The sequence below is a fragment of the Euphorbia lathyris genome, chromosome 5 (assembly GCF_963576675.1).
Source record: "Euphorbia lathyris chromosome 5, ddEupLath1.1, whole genome shotgun sequence".
Taxonomy (NCBI): Eukaryota; Viridiplantae; Streptophyta; class Magnoliopsida; order Malpighiales; family Euphorbiaceae; genus Euphorbia; species Euphorbia lathyris.
The window spans coordinates 57,143,781-57,165,170 of record NC_088914.1 but is presented as its reverse complement, the minus strand read 5'-3'; the positions used below and the strand labels follow the sequence as shown (position 1 = coordinate 57,165,170).

General features: G+C 31.3%; 1 protein-coding gene across 1 annotated transcript; it reads right to left on the bottom strand.

Annotated features, from left to right (window-relative positions):
• Positions 1 to 781: 781 nt before the first annotated feature.
• LOC136229819 (beta-glucosidase 12-like) lies at positions 782 to 21,114 on the bottom strand. The gene is made up of 14 exons (XM_066018704.1): positions 21,102 to 21,114; positions 14,190 to 14,275; positions 4,047 to 4,116; positions 3,891 to 3,949; positions 3,741 to 3,816; positions 3,562 to 3,639; positions 2,677 to 2,764; positions 2,333 to 2,582; positions 1,910 to 2,025; positions 1,589 to 1,803; positions 1,479 to 1,516; positions 1,217 to 1,313; positions 1,040 to 1,142; positions 782 to 962 (listed from the first exon to the last, which is right to left on the bottom strand). The coding sequence occupies exons 1-14, from the start codon at positions 21,112 to 21,114 to the stop codon at positions 782 to 784; spliced, it is 1,470 nt and encodes a 489-aa protein (XP_065874776.1).
• Positions 21,115 to 21,390: the final 276 nt, after the last annotated feature.

Sequence of the window (21,390 nt, the reverse complement as noted above, 5' to 3'; positions counted from 1 at the left end):
GGTATGCATTCATTCTTCAAACACATATTGTTTTCAAATTTACTTCCTTAAAGTAGATCACTGAGTTGAGCGGCCCCTCCCTAACTGTTTGTTGATTGTTTTAGGTCTTTTCAAGTCCGATCGTGATCATCGTGTGGATTGAGAGACATCACTAAGAGACTAATAGAGATAATATTATCATATTTTACTACAGTTCTAATTCATATGGTTATAAATTAAAATAAATGATGCTTTAAAGGTTTGGTCCATGAGATGAATTCGTATTAGCAAAGAGTTTTCTAAATAGTAAAAAAAAATTGATTTTTGGACAAAACACGTGGCTGACACACCGGCCACACCATATATATTCTAGTTTGAATCTCCTAGACATATTTCCTTCTGAAGTACTTTTGCAATTCTTTTTAGAACATCCCCCATTCTCGTTTTCCATTAGTTGATCTTTCACATATGTCATTACTATTTTCATTATAAGAAAGACAAAATCTCATGCTTTAGCTAAATTATTTTTAGATAGGTAATAGTTTTGAAACATTGCTCATTGACATAACTAGCTTCACCATATGTACAAGAAGGTAAAGGTCATTTCTTCTCAAAATTTGTTCAATTGAGTGAAATATGAGGAAATAAAAGAAGGTTGATTGTCATTAGAAGAAGCTAAAATAAACTGAATGATGCAATTAGACATTATCCTTAGGAAAACCCATATTAACAGGAATACTTTATTATGCTTATTAATTTATGTTGTGTACATTGAACAAGTAAAAGAAGAGAGCCACGTAAGCTACTCTATACTAGTAACAGTAAGAAATTTTTTGAACCAAAATGATGATTGTTTTGGGTATCTTTTGAATCCATTTTTGAAGTCAACATGAACTATTCCAGATTTGGCTGTGTAGCCAGCTGTCCACTCAAAATTGTCTAAAAACGACCATGCTATATACCCCTTTACGTTTACTCCAAGCCTGTTCAAGCCATCAATTCATTTTTTTATCAACAAAATCACCATTATTGTTTTTTTTTTGTAATTTATAATACTCACCTTATTGCTTCAAGAGTGCGACTTAGATGACTATGAAGATATTCTATTCTCACTTTATCATCTTCCAAAATAGAATTTGTGTTATCTTTATGCTCAGCAACTCCTAATACAAAACAAAATAAATGTAAGAATATGAAATAATTGTTTATTATTCTTATGTGTGTAGTTGTTTTTTACCATTCTCTGTAATATAGATTACAGGGTCATTGTACTTGTTTCTAATGTAAAGTAGATAATATTGAAGCCCTTCTGGATAGATATACATCCAAGTACCCTATTCAATTAAATTAGATTTAGGAACTTTAATTACTCTCTACATAATTAAATGATAACAATATTTAAAATTCTAATAAAAATATTTCAAGAAATAAAGAGTAGCATGATAAATAAAAAAGTCACTTTATGATACTTAAGTTTTATATTAATTTATAAATTATACCTCTATATGAGGACCAATTGGAATTCCATTTCGTTCACCTAAAGTAAGTAATTTCTTTGATTAGAAAATAATAAGGTAATTTTAGTGAAGAAAAAAGTTGATTTACATGCTTTTAATATCGAGACAAGAGTCATTGATGTAGTTCAAATTTTGAGTTCGACAAGGAGTATCAGCAATATATCTCGCAGTATAGTAATTGATTCCGATGAAATCATAAGATCCTTTAATCGTATTGGTTTCCTCCTTAGTAAAATTTGGTAATCTTTTTCCCACATTAACAATCATTTCTAGTGGGTAAGATCCAGAATATAGTGGCTCCATAAACCTTCAACAGAACAAAAAAGTAAATTCAGTTCCATTTTATTTTATTTTGATATACATATCCATATTTATATAAATTCAAACATAAATATAAATAAATAAATACATACCAACCATATGTAAAAGCAAAACCTCGATCTGTTGCTAGTTGGTCTTTTTGTGAATTTGAGTATGGCACCATCCAGTTAGTATTTAGTGAAATTCCAATTTGACCTTTTTGCGAAATCTACAAAGTTTTAATTGAAAGAAATTAAATAAATTAATAAATATTTTATAATTTTTTGTTTGTGAGTCTATTAAGCGTGTTAGGTTTCCATAACTTAACTAATTAAGATGTTATTAGTAGAGTCTCGTACAATGGATTATTTATTTTATGATTTCTCTTTATGCTTGCATTCTAAGGATTTTTTTTGGCAAACAAGGAAATTATTATCAATTATGCTATAAAATTATAGTTTTACGAGTATTTATATTTTAAAAATGATTATTTATTTTATTTACACATTAATATTCAGAATGAATATAGATTTCACCTGATATTTTTCTTTATATAGTTTGATCGCGGCAGCATGAGCAAGGAGTAGATGGTGTGCTACTATGTATGGTTCAACACTGGAATCACCTACAGAGCATCTTGAACGATTTGAACATCTACCTGGAGCAAACGTTGCACTTGCATAACCTTGTTGTGCATACATCATTGGCTCATTTATAGTTACCCAAAGCTTTACTCGATCGCCAAATGTATTAAAGCACAACTCAGCATAATCACGAAAATCATCACTGGACAATATGAATTATGAGTTCTCACATAAATAATTAAAGCAGATTAATATGAATAGTCGTTTCTCATACACATATTTAAAATTGTACTTACATAATTTTAGGGTTTAGAAAACCTTGATATTGATCTTCTATAACTTGTGGAAGATCCCAATGGAATAGAGTTACAATCGGTTTGATACCTTCAAAATAAACAAGTATTTATTATTTAATATATTTGTTTCCTTCTAAATGACATTTGGAAGAAATAAAGGTCAATTTATGGAAAAGTATTTAAACATGAGTTCTTGTTTATCTTAATATTTTATGCAAAATATTTATAAAATTTAAGTGTCAAAATTTGTCAAATAAAGTGAAAATATATCAAAGATTAAAGCACAGTCTAAGGTTTGTTAGCTATGGAAAAGATGGCCATTTTCTAAGAAATTTTTTCAACGAAATCGAAAGACATGACTTTTTGTTTAGTTGTATAAATTACTCAATTGAGGATTTAGAAAATAAGACTTTTTTTTGTCATATTTTATGCTCTAATACATTTTATACTTTATACGACCACTATTCACATATATTTTAATTCTTTTTCTTGCTTTTTACTTAGTCACTCCCACGTGTGTATGTATATATATATATTATGTTCTTTTGGTTTTCATATATTTTACTATTTATAGTTTTTAATAATTTTATAAATAATAATTCTTATCACAATAATGTATTTATATTGTTGAATTTAAATAAAATTTTAAAATATAATAATCTTTAGTAAAAAAATATTTTGCACTAATTCGATATATAATAATGATTACTACAAAAAGAAATGAAAAAGAAACTATTTTGATTTTTTAATACACAAACTACAAATAGAAATTGTTTCCTAGAACTAACCAAAATATTAGGCTTTAAAATTAGTAATGTATTACTTATTTAAAATTGCAAAGTAAATAAAATATATTAATAAGGGAAAGGGACATTGCTATTAAACCTTTTGATAATAGGTGATTAATGAGTTTATTATAGTGGTTGATGCCTTTTTTATTTACTCCTCCACGTCGCCCTCCTTCTAAATTATTGTACAAAATATAAGAGAAATAAAGTTAGAAAAAGTAACTATTTTTTTTTTCAAAAGAGCTAATAAATAAAAATATATAACGGTAAACTTACTAGGTAAAACTCTAGACCAAGAGATGGAAAATCTATAAATATCAAAACCTATGTCTTTCAGTATACGCACATCTTCCTGGTGAAATATATATGTATGTTATTAGATTAATTAAGAAATATATTTATGACATATAAAAACAACATATCTACCTTGTATCTATGATACTGGTCAGTGGTAATACTAGCATTACTGTGGTCAGCTACATAACCTGCACCATATCCAAATTTTATATTAAAAAAATATATACATTTTTTAAATAATCATAAAGTTTGAGCAGTTTAGGTTTGATTAAAAACATATGAAACCTGAGGATTTTTTAATGAAGGTATCCCATATGCATGGTCCTCTCCCGTCTTTAGTTGTTGCACCTTCATACTATTCAATAAAAAAATATTAAACTTATGTAGAGTAATACATAATGACATCTTAATAAAATGAATATTTGGTTTAAAAAAATGAATATTATAATTAGTTATATACCTGATAAGCAGATGATCCTATCTCAAAGTCAAAGGATGCAGGAAAACTTGCTCGATTAATTGAAATATTATTTTCATTCCCACAAGCTATAGTGGAAACTAGTAAATGGGTAATTATGTAAACAAGACATCCAATTTTTTTGTTGAATTCAATTTCAAAATCAAACATTTTGTTCGTGTAGAAGATGTTGAAGAATGTGTTTCTTTTTATAACAAGTGAAAACCTCAACTTATGTTTATTATTCTTAATGTATATGCTTATATACACAATTAGTGGAAGTCTATCGTAAGTTGTAACAACTAACATTATAGACATGGTTTCAGTTTCTATGCAAAAAATTAATTACAATATTACAACAAAACTATTCTATAATAAGAAAAATAATAATGATGATACAATAAATTCTTCATTAAAAGCATTTCTTTTATAAATATAATGTGGATACATAAAACCCCTTATTAAATATTTCTCATTAATAACTAAATATTTAATTTGGCAAAAACTAAAAAAAACTTTCCTCATTAATGTTCTCCAAATCACTACAAAGAAAAACACACACACACATATACCAATAATTTTTTAGATGCATTTTTATAGATCATCATTATTAAAAACATTAAATAATTTGTACATAATCTTATGCCCCTAACGCATATCTCTATCTATATATAAAAGTTCAGTGCAAAACATATTATGTGAACATATCATGTCAGCAATAGATGAGTTGTAAAAATTATAAAATCTATTATAGTGAAACACACAGTTGATGACAAAATATCACACTAGATATAAAATTACAGGTAAAAAAATAAAAAAATCTTAATTTTTTTAAGTAGATTAATGTTCATCCCATCCATCGTCGGTTACAAAAATCATACAACCCTTCCCATATTTATCGGTTATAAAGAAACTTCAAATCATTTCATTCCATATTTGTCGGTTACAAAAAATTTAAAACCTTTTGATTCTCATATCTGTTACAAAGCTTAAAACCCTCTAATTAAAAGAAGATTAATGTTCATTATACCCATCATCGGTTACAAAAAGCTTAAAACTCTTTGATTCTAATAACTGTCGATTATAAAAAGTATAAAACCTTTTGACCCAATATATTGTTGAAGCCTGTAAAATGTATAAACTTAAAGAACAATTTTTATTGGGACTAAATCGTAAGAAATTCCGGTTCGACCCAAGAATTAAAGTTTCTCGGAATAATGTTTACATTTTCTGGAATTTTTTGAGTGGGGTTTGGAATGAAAGGATTAGGCTCTATTTATAGGATTTTGAGCAACAAATTCCAAGTTAGTGGCCCTTATTTTTCTCAAACATGATCCTACAACCTTCCCATTAGTTGATTAAAAACATATGAAACCTGAGGATTTTTTAATGAAGGTATCCCATATGCATGGTCCTCTCCCATCTTTAGTTGTTGCACCTTCATTGTCACGTCCGTGTTCAAAAATATCACTTATAATTTATATTTTAAAATCATAATGTTAATGCCTTATATCTATATGCACGTACATCTTTTCTTCCTAAAATGAAATTGGATCCAACTGGTGATTTACCAGTTTAATAAAAGTAAATCACCATATGCATAATTTATTCATTAAACAAGTCTTAATTAATTAAGTACTAACTACTGTTTTTAATCAAATTGTTAATTATTTTCATAGATCAAAAGTAGAGCCACTGTCTATTCATATCTAAATAAGTATGGTATGAAGGAGTTCTAGAAATATCTAAAAATTAAGTTAGTTGTTCCTTATATCAATTTGAGCAAAAATGCATCACAGAAACACTTAAAAAGCAACAAAAGAGATCCGGGTTATGATAGATATATATAATGGGATTATTAGAGGGGAGAGAAATTTTAATTTGGGGGAGATTGTTGTTGCACAAACTCAGAAAATAGGAACAGACCGAACAAAAATTAAATGGGCAGAGTTGTGGACAATGTCGCTTTCTTTAAGACGTTCGTGGAACTGCCGGAAATTAGCAAATAGTATAAACTCTGGTCGCCTCCAGGATAAAACAGCCCTCTTAATTACGATTTTGTATTGCACCGTACAAAAATCGTTTCTGTAATACACTCTGTAACTTGCTCAGTTTTTGTAATCGAAAAGAAGAAAGAATGAATTCAATTGTATTTTCTGTATGCCAGTCTCACCTATTTATACAGGAAAAAAAGAGCTGTTGAGCTCTGATTTCATAGAGAAGGTGAAGGAGGAAAATCAGGAAGACTGGGTTTGGAGAAGACACGTTCAGAAGAAGAGAGATGTTATGAATAACGTTCTGAAAGACTGAATCAGAGGCAATTAAATTTAATAAAAAATAAAAACCGAATTTAATAAAAAAATATTATTATTAATAATTTTTTTTCAATAAAAAATTATATTGTTCACACCACACCACACCACACCCAACCCAACCCGGCCCGGTTCGGTCGAACGGACGGCGCGTGTGTGTGGTCAACCAAAGAGATAGGTCCTCACCCTTTCACAAAAGTGGGTACCCCTTGGGGCACACCCCAAGCATGTGAGGACCTTCCTTATAAACATCTCCACCAAGTGCTTTGAAAGCAATGTGGGATGTTTTTCACTTGAGAAAATTTAAAGGCATATGAGTGGGCTAATTTTATAAATTCTAATTGGGCCAAGCCCAACAATCCCCCACTAGAATTTTTGAAATCGTTTTACTGAGCAGTTATATATGGTCAGACATAAACAGAGGTATCTTTCGATTTGAACCTTTGCGTAGTGAGTATAGTTCAGATTTTACTAGAGTGACTCGTAGTCTTGAACTCTATCTCTGATGTATATCACGCCATAACCTTTTCAGAGTGTAGTTCTAGTAGCCCGTGCGTTTATGGCCATGCACGTCTATCCCGATTTAATGAATGCTCTAGAGTTTTGCCCTAAACTCATAGGAAGCAGCCTCACTTCCACATTCATATAGGTGAGTCTATCAAAAGTACCCCTGTAGCTATGTACTTCACTGCAAATGGAGTATAGACTTCATTAAGAGTTTCTATTATCTCAACCTCAAATCGCTTCAGGATATTCATGCTTCAAATTGCATGATCTGACTCATATTACAACACAACTTGTTATCACCCATTGAACCTATTTCTTGGGATCTCCAGTCTATAGGTTGGGTTACCATTGTGTGTAACTCATCACTGTAGGGGCATAAGTCCCATACTCTTTGCCGTATTATGGACTTTCTCTCTAGCTAATCCTTTCGTCAAAGGATCGGCTAGATTCTCTTCTGAGCATATGTGATCCACTCTAACAGCTCCTTTAGTGAGTAGCTCTCTCACAGTGCTGTGCTTACGATGTATCTGTCGTTTCTTATCGTTGTAATAACGATTCTGAATCTTAGCAATAGCCGCGGTACTATCGCAGTGGATCAATACAGCTGGAATTGGTTTTTCCCATAGGGGAATCTCAACTAACAGACTTCTCAACCAACCTGCTTCTTCACTAGCCACAGCTAGTGCAATCAGTTGTGATTCCATGGTTGATTGAGCTAAGATAGTCTGTTTCTTAGACTTCCATGAAACAGCACCACCGGCTATATTGAAAATATAGCCACTGGTAGCCTTGGAATCATCTGATAAGGTACTCCAGTCAGCATCACTAAATCCTTCAAGGACTGCTGGAAACCTTTGATAATGTAATCCAAGTTTCATGGTTCTTTTAAGGTATCTCATGACCCTTTCTATAGCATTCCAATGCTCCACACTAGGTCTACTAGTAAATCTGCATAGCAATCCTACGACATACACGATGTCGGGTCTAGTACAATCAGTGGCGTAGCAAAGGCTGCCAATTATGCTAGCATACTCTGATTGTCTTACACTGTCTCTAGTGTTCTTAAAAAGTTTTATACTAGGGTCATAAGGTGTACATGCATGTTTACAATCAAAGTAGTTATATTTCTTTATAATCTTCTCAACGTAGTGAGATTGATCTAAAGAAATTCCAGTTTCAGACCTAGTTATCTTTATGCCAAGAATGACGTTCGCTTCTCCTAGATCTTTCATGTCAAAGTTTTCACACAACATTGACTTAACAACATTCACAACATGAATATTAGATCCAAAAATAAGCAAGTCATCAACATATAAGCAAATAATGGTGCAAAGACCATTTTCATATTTATAGTAGATACACTTATCACTTTCATTCACCTTAAAGCCATTTGAAAAAATCAAGTTATCAAACTTTGCATGCCATTGCTGAGGTGCTTGTTTTAGCCCATATAAAGACTTATCTAACTTACATACCTTATGGGCTTGACCAAAGACTACAAAGCCCTCAGGTTGATCCATATAAACCTCTTCTTCTAGTTCACCATTCAAAAACGCAGTTTTAGCATCCATTTGGTGCACCACTAGATTGTGCACAGAAGCAATAGCAATCAAAACACGTATAGACGTAATCCTAGTGACAGGTGAATAAGTATCAAAGAAATCAACATTTTCTCTTTGTCTAAAGCCTTTAGCTACAAGGCGAGCCTTAAACTTATCTACTGAACCATCAGGATTCAGTTTCTTCTTAAGGATCCATTTACAACCTATTGGTTTACAGCCTGGTGGTAAGTCTACTAAGTGTCAAGTTTGGTTTGACTCAAGTGAGTCCATTTCATCATTAATGGCTTCTTACCATAAATCAGCATCTAATGAGGTTAAGGCTTCTTGTATAGTAAGTGGATCCTCTTCTACTGTGAAAGCGTAAAAGTCAGAACCAAAGTCTTTAGATACTCTAGGTCTCTTACTTCTCCTAGGTTCAGATTCCTCAATCTCTTTTTGTACTATAGGTCTAGTAGCAGGTATGCTACTCGATGATGCACCCCCACTATTTCTTAATTTAAAAGGAAACCTATCTTCATAAAAGTCAGCATCATTTGACTCCAAGATGACTTTTGCATTCAAATCATAGAACCTATATGCTTTGCTATTCACAGCATATCCAATAAACACACATTCATAAGCCCTACTAGCAAGTTTGACTCTCTTAGGGTCAGGAATCCTAACATAAGCCAAACAACCCCAAGTTCTAAAATATGAAAGACTAGGTGTTTTATTTTTCAAGATCTCATAAGGAGAGATTTTGCTTCTGGATTTAGGGACCCTATTTAGCACATAGCAAACAGTCAAAAGGATTTCTCCCCACCAATGTGAGGCAGCACCTGAACTAAGCATAATAGCTACTACAGATTCGGTAAGTGTCCTATTTTTCCTTTCAGCCTTTCCGTTCATTTCTGGTGAGTAAGGTGCTGTGGTTTTATGTATAATGCCATGTGTTTTATAGAAATCAATAAACAGGCTAGAACCATATTATGTGCCTCTATCGCTACGAAGTCTCTTGACTTTCCTATTGTATTGATTTTCTATTTCAACTATGAACAACTTAAACATGTCAAACGCTTCACTTTTATTTTTCATAAGATAAACAAAAGTAAAGTCAGAACAATCATCATAAAGGTTATAAAGTACCGTTTGTCATTTCTAGTCAACTTTCCATCTAATTCACATATATCTGAATGAATTAAATCTAGAGGTTCAGAATCCCTAACAACAGATTTATGAGGTGTTTTTGTGATTTTTGCCTGACTACAATAATCACATTTAAGAAATTCATTCAAATTCAATTTTGGAATTAATCCTAAGTTACTCATATTTTTAATGATACGCTTATTAACATGACAAAAACGAGCATGCCAAACATTAAAAGTACACAAGGAGTAAACAGAAGCATTCACTTTATTAACCTCAACATTCAACTTAAACATGCCTTCAGTAGCATAACCTTTTCCTACAAATACATTGTTCTTAGTCAAAGTAAATAAATCTGCTCCTATAGTCTGAGTAAAACCAGCCTTGTTGAGAAGATAGCCCGAAACCAAATTTTTCCTCATTTCTGGAGTATGCATCACATCTTTCAAAGTTAAGGTTTTTCCATATATGAAGTTCAATTCCACACTACCAATTCCAGCAACAATAGTGGTATGGGAATCACCCAATAACACTTTCTTATCTTCGGTCACATCACTGTATGTTTTGAACATACTTCTATCATAGCAAACATGGCGAGAAGCACCAGTGTCTACCCACCACCCATCTGATCCACTTATGAGGTTGATCTCAGAAATCATATCAACAAAGTTATGTTGCTCTTCAGTCGGGTTAACACTAGGAGTAGTGTTTGGCCTGTTCCTGCACTTACGTGCCATATGACCTGGTTTCCCACAGTTAAAGCATAGGAAAGCAACATCATTTCTAGGTGGTTGTTGCTGTGGCCTATTTTGGTTCCTTTGAGGGTTCCAATTCAAATTAACTCGGGTGTTGCGGTTTTGGATTGGTTTGCGGTTCTGATTCTTAAAATTCTTTTGAGTGGGTTTCAGAACCGCAGTGAACCTTTTAGTGCTATTAGAAACAATAAGCACTTCCTCTTTTAAATATTGTTTTCGAGCTTCCTCCTCAATTCGGAGGCGAGTAATCAAACTTTCCATCGAAAATTCTTTTGTTTTGTGCCTCAAAATATTTTTAAAATCTTTCCACGAAGGAGGCAATTTGTCAATAATGACAGCAACTTGAAATTGATCGTTTAAAGGTATACCTTCAGAAATAATTTCATGTGCTATCTTCTGTAATTCATGAGATTGAATTTCCACTAACTTGTCATCAGTCATCTGGAATTTGAGGTAGCGGCTTACAGCGTACTTTTTCGATCCGGCCTCCTCAGTGTCATATTTCCTCTGCAGTGCTTCTCATATTTCTTTGGCAGATTTTTCTTCAGCAGTGTAATAATCATACAGATCATCTGTCAGCCCATTGAGAATATAGTTTTTGCACAGAAAATCATTTTCTGTGTGAGGTAGAACAACATCTTCTGTCTCCATCTTCGGAAATGAGCTCCTTCAAACCGAAATGGTTTGTTGATCTCAGCAATCCCATTTGATTGTTCGGTAGCCATTAGCAGTGATTGAATCGTCTTAAAATTGTCGTTGCATGAACTCGGAAAATAGGACCGAACAAAAATTAAATGGGCAGAGTCGCGGACAATGTCGCTTTCTTTAAGGCGTTCGTGGAACTGCCGGAAATTAGCAAACAGTATAAACTCCGGTCGCCTCCAGGATAAAACAGCCCTCTTAATTATGATTTTGTATTGCACCGTACAAAAATCGTTTCTGTAATACACTCTATAACTTGCTCAGTTTTTGTAATCGAAAAGAAGAAAGAATGAATTCAATTGTATTTTCTGTATGCCAGTCTCACCTATTTATACAGGACAAAAGAGCTGTTGAGCTCTGATTTCATGGAGAAGGTGAAGGAGGAAAATCAGGAAGACTGGGTTTGGAGAAGACACGTTCAGAAGAAGAGAGACAATAAAAAAATTTATTGTTCACACCACACCACACCAACCCAACCCAACCCAACCTGGCCTGGTTCGGTCGGTCGGACGGACGGCGCGCGCACGCGTGTGTGGTCAACCAAAGAGATAGGTCCTCACCCTTTCACAAAAGTGGGTATCCCTTGGGGCACACTCCAAGCATGTGAGGACCTTCCTTATAAACATCTCCACCAAGTGCTTTGAAAGCAATGTGGGATGTTTTTCACTTGAGAAAATTTAAAGGCATATGAGTGGGCTAATTTTATAAATTCTAATTGGGCCAAGCCCAACAGAAAGGGGTGCATTTAGGAATTTAGGAGAAAATAAAAAGAAAGGAGTTTCTCTCTCTAAGAAAGGGACCGTTCATCTATCTCAACGGAAAAAGAAAAATCTTTCATTTTTAGGAGACCCTTCCCACTCATTTCCATATTCTCCATTGATGCTTATAGAACAACCAGGTTATTGGTTTTTGTGTTCACTGGCATTTGAATCTGTCTTTCTCTCACCATTGCCGAACGGTTTTCTGAGGTTTTCGCTCAAGGTTCTCTTACTTTGAAGAACTTTCAGACTATTTCACTTAGGGAAAACGGAGCAACTTACTCCGATTTACACTTCCGGCGGGGTTTGGCAGAGGTTCCAACCCTCCCAAAGGGTTAATGGTTATCGGTTATATCCTCGGGACTCCTAATGGTCCGATTAGAACATGCAACATGATTTCCAAAGGTAAATTGTCTCCATTCGCGAGTTCTATGATTTCTTCTTTTCTAAGATCTTTGCTTATAGTTGCCTACTATGTTATTATTCTCTGAATTCTTGGTATGTGGTTGTTCCGTTTGGCGTTCGAATTAAAATAGGAAGGAGGAGGAAGATGACCTCCTAGACTGGTTTTAAAATTTATTCTGCAGATTTGAGCTAGTTGGGATTTTTCCCCAAATTAGAGATAAATGTGTTTTCCAATGGTTGTTTTCTTCATTTATTTAAAATTGATAAAAAATGGTTCGTTGTTGTTTAAACTGGTTTCATTTGATAGAAATCGTTTTATATTTGAGTTATTCCGTTTGTTAAATCGTTTTAGATTTGAGTTGTTCTATATGATTAAACTTGGTAAAAATCGTTTTAAAATTGAGATATTCCGTTTGGTAAAACTCGTTTTAGATTTGAGTTTTTCCATATGATTAAACTTGGTAAAAATCGTTTTAGAATTGAGTTATTCCGTTTGGTAAAACTCGTTTTAGATTTGAGTTTTTCCATATGATAAAACTTGGTAAAAATCATATCAGACTTGAGTTATTTTGTTTGATAAAAATCATATTAGGCTTAAGAGATTCATTTGGTAAAAACAAATCGTGTTAGAGTTTTGCGGAAATCGGTTGATAAAATTATTCGTATAGTAACAAAAGTCTTCTTAGGTGTTTGAGTTAGATTCTTTTGGTAAAAGGGTCATTTTAGAACTTGAGTTGGATTGATTTGGTTAAAAGAGCTGTTTTAAACGTGTTAGGTTGTTTTGCCTGGTAACATGAGTTTGGCTAATTGCATAAAATTCATAAATAAATAATATGGATAAAATAAACGTAATACCTCAAGGTGATCATACTATATGATTTAATGAAAATAGAAGCTTGTTTGAATAGGTCACATGGATATTTCATTACGATAGAAGTAGGTTGTGCTGGATGAGAATTTATATTATAAGAAAATGGAAGTTTTAGAAGACTTCTAAAATGAATTAATATGAGGTATTTTAGTGCCAATTATAAGAATTCTAAAGGATAAGATAAGTGAACAAAAAGGAAGGAGAAATAGGGTCATTCCGAAAATGTGAGATTTCTGTACTATAAGAATTAAACAGTATAAATTGCAAGTCGTTGAGCTTGCATTATTTGAAGGAAATCGAAATGAGGTAGAACTAATAGATTGGTTACTTAAAGATTGGCGGAAGTATATTGAATAAGAGGATGTTCTTACTAGAAATAGTTTCTATCATGAATTAAAATATTTTATCAATGTAATAATGAAGTTAAGTTGAATATGAGAAATATAACCATATTAGATCATTTAAAACTCTAGAGAACTATGTGGCTTTGATTCCCTATTTGAAAATATTGGGATACGTAGGAAGCTTGATAATGGTATATTATCAAGTCCAAGCCAAATAGATACTTTAATTTAGAGAATTTAAGGAAAAATATTTATTTAAGTTTATTTGATTGTTAGATTAGACTAGTAAAGATACAAGTGTTAAAATTATCGTATTCGTGCGGTGTGACTAAATTTGTGATAGAAATATAGATTTTATAACATTATAGAGAGAATTGGAGTTTGAGAATAAAAGAACGATTAGAGAGCAAAAATAAAGGAAATTAGTTATAGTTCGGTTTGCCTTCGATCATGGTATTATATTAGGTATTTGTAACTTCTCTCTATCAGACCTGATGCCTTTTAGGGTCGGGTGTGACATTCATACTATTCAATAAAAAAATATTAAACTTACGTGGAGTAATACATAATGACATCTTAATAAAATGAATATTTGATTTAAAAAAATGAATATTATAATTAATTATATACCTGATAAGCAGATTTTCCTATTCCAAAGTCAAAGGATGCAGGAAAACTTGCTCGATTAATTGAAATATTATTTTCATTCCCACAAGCTATAGTGGAAATGTCACGTTCGTATCCAAAAATATTATTTATGATGTGAGATTAGACTATATAATATTTTCAAAATCATTGATTAACTAGTTAGGTGTTAAAAGTGTATATTGAGAGTTATTTCTATATCAAGAGTTATATCAATTATTTAAAGTCATAAGATCAATTTGGAATTTATAAATTTGGATGATTACTATATTGTATTGGTAAATTTTAGAAATGTCAAAGTAAAATAAAAATAAAATAAACGACAACTTTCTTTTTAGTAGAAGCATAATGTCCTGAATTTTTTTATATATTCATTATATTTTATAATGCAAAATTTATTTTGTGAATTTTTATTTTTCATGTATATAGTATAAATTTATATAATGTGCATGTGTCACTTAAGATTAAATTTATTCTACATATATATATGGTATAAATTTTATATTGTGCCAAGTAGATGGCATGTGTCATTTAAGAAATCAATGATCTAACATGTGTCATTAAAACATGAAATGTTATGGCATGTGTCATTTAAGAAATCAATATTATAGCATGTGTCACTTATGGAAACATCTTCATGGAAGTAAAAAAAAAAATCATTTTTAGAAAATGATTAAAAAGGAGAGATAGGGAAGTTTTTCAAAGGTTGTCTGGGAGAGGTATAAAAAAAAAGATAAATATTAGAAACCATGAATTACAAGAGGAAGAAAATTCATATCCTTCTTGCTTTTCTTCTTAAGAGGATTCTTGGTGGTGCTAAAGGATCATTCATTTTTTTTATAAAACCCAATCTTCTTAAATCTTTGTGGGGTTTAATTCCGTGCTTGTATACGGCGGTGGAGATCCGAAGTCTTTCACGGGGTTTTTCTCGGAACTCCTAGTGGTTCGAATTGAACATGCACTACGGTGTTCAAAGGTAAAATTGTATTTAGGTTCCTGTTCTTGATTTCTCATGTTCTGAGATTTATACTGACATAGTTTCCTGATATATGATATATGTTATTATTGTCTGAGTTCGTTGATTGAACCGAGAGCGTGGGTTCTTGAGGTTTTCTGTTTGGGGTTCGGATTGAAATAGGATGAAGGAGGAAGATGACCTCCTCTACTGATTTTCTGGGATATTTTTTTTCTTTCAGATTAGGAACATGGTTTTCTTTGTTTAATAACATGAGTTGCTACAGTAATTGAGTTGGTTCTTGGTTGTGAGTTATTCTTGTGTTTGGATCTGATGCTAGCTGCAAAATACTATGTTTGTCTTGAAATTAAGTATCCTTTTTAATCCGAGTCAGCTTAGTAAGAATTTTGGAGAGTAGTTTTCACGAGTAGAAAAAAATGAGAAACATGCAACATTTCTTGTGGTTATATAATTACAATATAAGTAGTTTCACATAATTAAGTACTATAAAGAAAAATATTGTTATTAAGCAAAAGGACTATAAACAATTATTTATTTATATTATAGTTTCAAAATGATATTATTAGTAAAAGGTAGGATGCTGAAAATTTATCTTAAACGCATTATTATTAATGTGGGACTACAAAATTTTAATAAAAACGGTTCTTTGGTAAAAGAGGCGTGTTAGACCTTGGGTTAATTCGTTTTGTAAAAGAGTCGTATTAGACTTGGTTAATTCGTTTGATAAAAACGGTTCAGTGATAAAAAAATAGTCGGGTTAGACTTGGAATTTGATTCGTTTATGAGTCAATATGTATATATATGGGTCATTTTAGCACGTTGGGATGATTTTGAATATAATCGGGTATATTTGATAGAATGAGTAGTTTTAGAATTTAAAATTTTGAAATTATATCCTATGGTAAAACAAAATGGTTTAAACCTTGGTTGAATTGGTTTGGTAAAAAGAGTCGTTTATGGAGGAAAATGAGTTCGGTTAGTAACAAATTCTTTAAATAAATAAATTAAAATCGTATATATATATTCTAGTGAACATAAGTAGTGAGAATGGGGTTAAATATGTATATACCGTGAGTAATTTAATTCGAAAAATGAATTGCATAAACAATTTATCATTTCAAGTAAGTTATGAGATACAAGGGTAAATGAAAAATAAATGGTGTGTAGTAAAATCTAAGAAGAACTACGTGGCTTTGATTCCCATTTTAAATTTTAAATGACGTTGTGTTTGGGATACGTAGGAAGCTTGATAGAGTTATCAAGTACAATCCAAATAAATAATAAAATTTAGATAATTTGTGATAGAGTTTCTTACGAATTGTTAAGAAATTGGTTTAAGATATATTCCCTTCATGCCCGATGCCGTTAAGGGTCGGGTGTGACATTTTGGTATCAGAGCCTAGGTTAAATTCTTCGGACCTAACTTAAGGTATATTAGAAATATGAATTCATGATAATAGTTCATAAAGAAATTGGAATGAAATTTTGGAGTTGACACTATAATAGAGAATAATTTTAAATTTAATATCAATATTGTATTTGTTAAAGTACAAAATATATAATTATATGATATATATCAAATATTTTTCTGAATCCTTAGTAAAAACATATGACCAAAGGTTTTCTAGAATTTGGACATTTAGGGGGTTATGGAGGTATGATATTAATAAAAGTTCATGGGTTGATTTTAAGTTTTCATTATAAGTTTTGGAAATTTTTATGAAGTTATAAGGTTAGGAGAATCTAAACTGATAGTTTGTTATGTTTCATTTATAATACAATAAATGTATTATTAAGGCTAATTTAATTCTTATTTGTAAGAGGGGTTTGTGAGAATTTATATAAAATTCAATTTAGAAGTATATAGTGATTGGGCATGAAAAAAAAGGAAGGAAAATAATTTGGAGAGTGGGTTTCCATAGAATCTTCAGTGTTCCGAATTCAGTAGGGTTTTCGGTTCGATTTAACTATTCTGGTTAAAAGTTTCTAGTCCGGTGATTGGAAATATGCTGCTAAGAATATTTGGATTAAAATTGTTTTAAATGTTATCTGTATAATATTGGGAACAACTTTAACTTTTACAATTTACTTTGTTAAATTAAAATTATCAAAATTTTCATAAACTGACTTTTATTTGTGATTTATGGCTTAAGTTGAAAAAAAAGAGTATATTTATGAGTATTTTGTGTATATATTTTAGGTTTTTGGTTTGATAAGCTTATGTTGAATTTTGGGTTATGAAATGTTGGACTTTTGATAAGAGAAAATGTCAGAATTAATGTTGGAAACTTTTTAAGATTTTTCTATAAGAAAAGAACTTATGTATATAAGTTGGAAAGAAAGTATTTTCAGTATCCATCAGAAGTAGTCCGGATAGGTGGGTTTTATTATCTAAAGACCATATTTAGTGAGAAATGTGGCCTGTGTACATAGTCTAAAGACCTAATCGGTATAGGCGGCGAAGTGTTGGGTAAGACCAATACGGGATTAGGCAATGTTAAAGAGATGTCTCGAATATGTTTATGTGTTATGGATCGATATATGAGGGGATACTCGGTGATGGATACAATATTGAAATTTGATTTGAAGTTTGGTTTTAGTAAGGTGTTAATATAATGATCATTATGTTTTGAATATGTTTGAATTTGATGGTCTTTATGGAATTTTGATTAAATTGCTACTTTCATGGAAACATTTATATAAATCAAAGTTTGGTTGGATATTTGGTATTTTAATAACAAAATGTTTAGTATCCATCGGGAGTAGTCCGGACCGGTGGTTTTGATATTTGAAGACCATGTTCAGTGAGGGACATGGCATGTGTACACAATTGAAAGACCTACCGGGTATGGCAAAGAAGTATTGGGTAAGACCATACGGGGATAAGCAATGTTATGAGACATCTCGAGCATGAATATGATTAGAGATATGATAAAAGGGATACTTTCTGATGGATACATATGTTAAACTGATTAAAATATCATGTTTTTAAAGAAATGCTTTGTTGAAATGATATTTTGAAAGATGTTGATAAACGATGAATGGGTATATTTGACTATTCAATTTAATTGACTATTCAATTTAGAGAGATTTGAAAAAGAAAATTTGGGATTTAAAATAGATGAGATTGAGTATAAGATTTAGGAATTTTGAGGACAAAATTTCTTAAGGAGGAGAGAATTGTCACGTTCGTATCCAAAAATATTATTTATGATGTGAGATTAGACTATATAATATTTTCAAAATCATTGATTAACTAGTTAGGCGTTAAAAGTGTATATTGAGAGTTATTTCTATATCAAGAGTTATATCAATTATTTAAAGTCATAAGATCAATTTGGAATTTATAAATTTGGATGATTACTATATTGTATTGGTAAATTGTATTAAGTAAGATTTTAGAAATGTCAAAGTAAAATAAAAAAAAAATAAACGACAACTTAAGATTAAATTTATTTTGTGAATTTTTATTTTTCATGTATATAATATAAATTTATATAATGTGCATGTGTCACTTAAGATTAAATTTATTCTACATATATATATGGTATAAATTTTATATTGTGCCAAGTAGATGGCATGTGTCATTTAAGAAATCAATGATCTAACATGTGTCATTAAAAGATGAAATGTTATGGCATGTGTCATTTAAGAAATCAATATTATAGCATGTGTCCCTTATGAAAACATCTTTATAGAAGTAAAAAAATCATTTTTAGAAAATGATTAAAAAGGAGAGATAGGGAAGTTTTTCAAAGGTTGTCTGGGAGAGGTATAAAAAAAAAGATAAATATTAGAAACCATGAATTACAAGAGGAAGAAAATTCATATCCTTCTTGCTTTTCTACTTAAGAGGATTCTTGGTGGTGCTAAAGGATCATTCATTTTTTTTATAAAACCCAATCTTCTTAAATCTTTGTGGGGTTTAATTCCGTGCTTGTATACGGCGGTGGAGATCCGAAGTCTTTCACGGGGTTTTTCTCGGAACTCCTAGTGGTTCGAATTGAACATGCACTACGGTGTTCAAAGGTAAAATTGTATTTAGGTTCCTGTTCTTGATTTCTCATGTTCTGATATTTATACTGACATAGTTTCCTGATATATGATATATGTTATTATTGTCTGAGTTCTTTGATCGAACCGAGAGCGCGGGTTTTTCAGGTTTTCTGTTTGGGGTTCGGATTGAAATAGGATGAAGGAGGAAGATGACCTCCTATACTGATTTTCTGGGATATTTTTTTTCTTTCAGATTAGGAACATGGTTTTCTTTGTTTAATAACATGAGTTGTTACAGTAATTGAGTTGGTTCTTGGTTGTGAGTTATTCTTGTGTTTGGATCTGATGCTAGCTGCAAAATACTATGTTTGTCTTGAAATTAAGTATCCTTTTTAATCCGAGTCAGCTTATTAAGAATTTTGGAGAGTAGTTTTCACGAGTAGAAAAAAATGAGAAACAGGCAACATTTCTTGTGCTTATATAATTACAATATAAGTAGTTTCACATAATTAAGTACTATAAAGAAAAATATTATTATTAAGCAAAAGGACTATAAACAATTATTTATTTATATTATAGTTTCAAAATGATATTATTAGTAAAAGGTAGGATGCTGAAAATTTATCTTAAACGCATTATTATTAATGTGGGACTACAAAATTTTAATAAAAACGGTTCTTTGGTAAAAGAGGCGTGTTAGACCTTGGGTTAATTCGTTTTGTAAAAGAGTCGTATTAGACTTGGTTAATTCGTTTGATAAAAACGGTTCAGTGATAAAAAAAATAGTCGGGTTAGACTTGGAATTTGATTCGTTTATGAGTCAATATGTATATATATGGGTCATTTTAGCACGTTGGGATGATTTTGAATATAATCGGGTATATTTGATAGAATGAGTAGTTTTAGAATTTAAAATTTTGAAATTATATCCTATGGTAAAACAAAATGGTTTAAACCTTGGTTGAATTGGTTTGGTAAAAAGAGTCGTTTATGGAGTAAAATGAGTTCGGTTAGTAACTGTTGGGGGCTAATTAAAAATTTTGTATTTTAGCATAGGTTATAGTTTTTACTCTATAGTTTTTTATTTTAATTAAATTCATCTCCCAACAAAATAAAAATGTGACAAAAAATAGAAAATAGTATCAAAATATTATTATAAAAAACAGAAATAAAAAGAAAAGAAAAAAAATAAATAATAAAAATCAGGGGCAAATTTGCACCATTTTTCAGCAACCCGTCTAGCAACTTCGACGATGAAAACGGACCCCGAAACAGTAAGATATCAAGCAGTTATATTTTTTTCAGAAAGTTCGGGATGTTAGCTTTCCAGAATGTCAAAAACTGAGCAAAACGGAGCTAAAACGAATCCGGTAGAATTTTTCAAAGGGAAGTGGTGCTGAAAAACGGGTTTGAACATTTCCAACACATCCGGGACATATTCAACGCATTATCTCCATTCTTCCAACTCCCCACTCACCCACTTTCTTTCTTCAACTAATGGGAAGGTAGTAGGATCATGTTTGAAAAAATAAGGGCCACTAACTTGGAATTTGTTGCTCAAAATCCTATAAATAGAGCCTAATCCTTTCATTCCAAACCCCACTCAAAAATCAATCAAACTCAATCAAACACAACACAGACAACTCAAATTTTTCTCTCAAATTCTCTGCCAAAATCGGCTTCTTTATCAATCCTTAGATTCGTAGAAATCGTTCTCTAGCATCTATTTAGTCTAAACAAGGTCTCAATTCCCAGAATTAGTTCTTTAATCTTCAATTCCTCAAAAAAGCTTTCAATTCTCAGAAACTTCAAATCCGAAATTCTCTTAGTTTAATCAATCAATTCTCAAATCGTTTTTTGCAATCTCTTAGTTAAGTCAGTAGAATCATTACCCAATCCTCGGTTCAAGCTTTCTTAGTCTAAACCAAATTTCGCCATTGTTAAGTTCTTCGAGCTTCAAGCATTTTCCTTGAAACCAAGATCACCGAAACCCCATTTTCGAGTCATTCTTAGTTTACACACCTATTCCAAATCATATTTGGGAACTTTTTATTGATCTCAATCGATTAAAAAGACCCAAAAACAAGCTTTTGAGTTTTTCATCATTGAAAAATTCATCAAACAACCTTTCTGGTGAGCCGTTTTCCAAATTTTATTTAGAGTTCGTTAGCTTATTGTTTTAGCCCAAATTAATTTTAATCTCTTTAAATACTA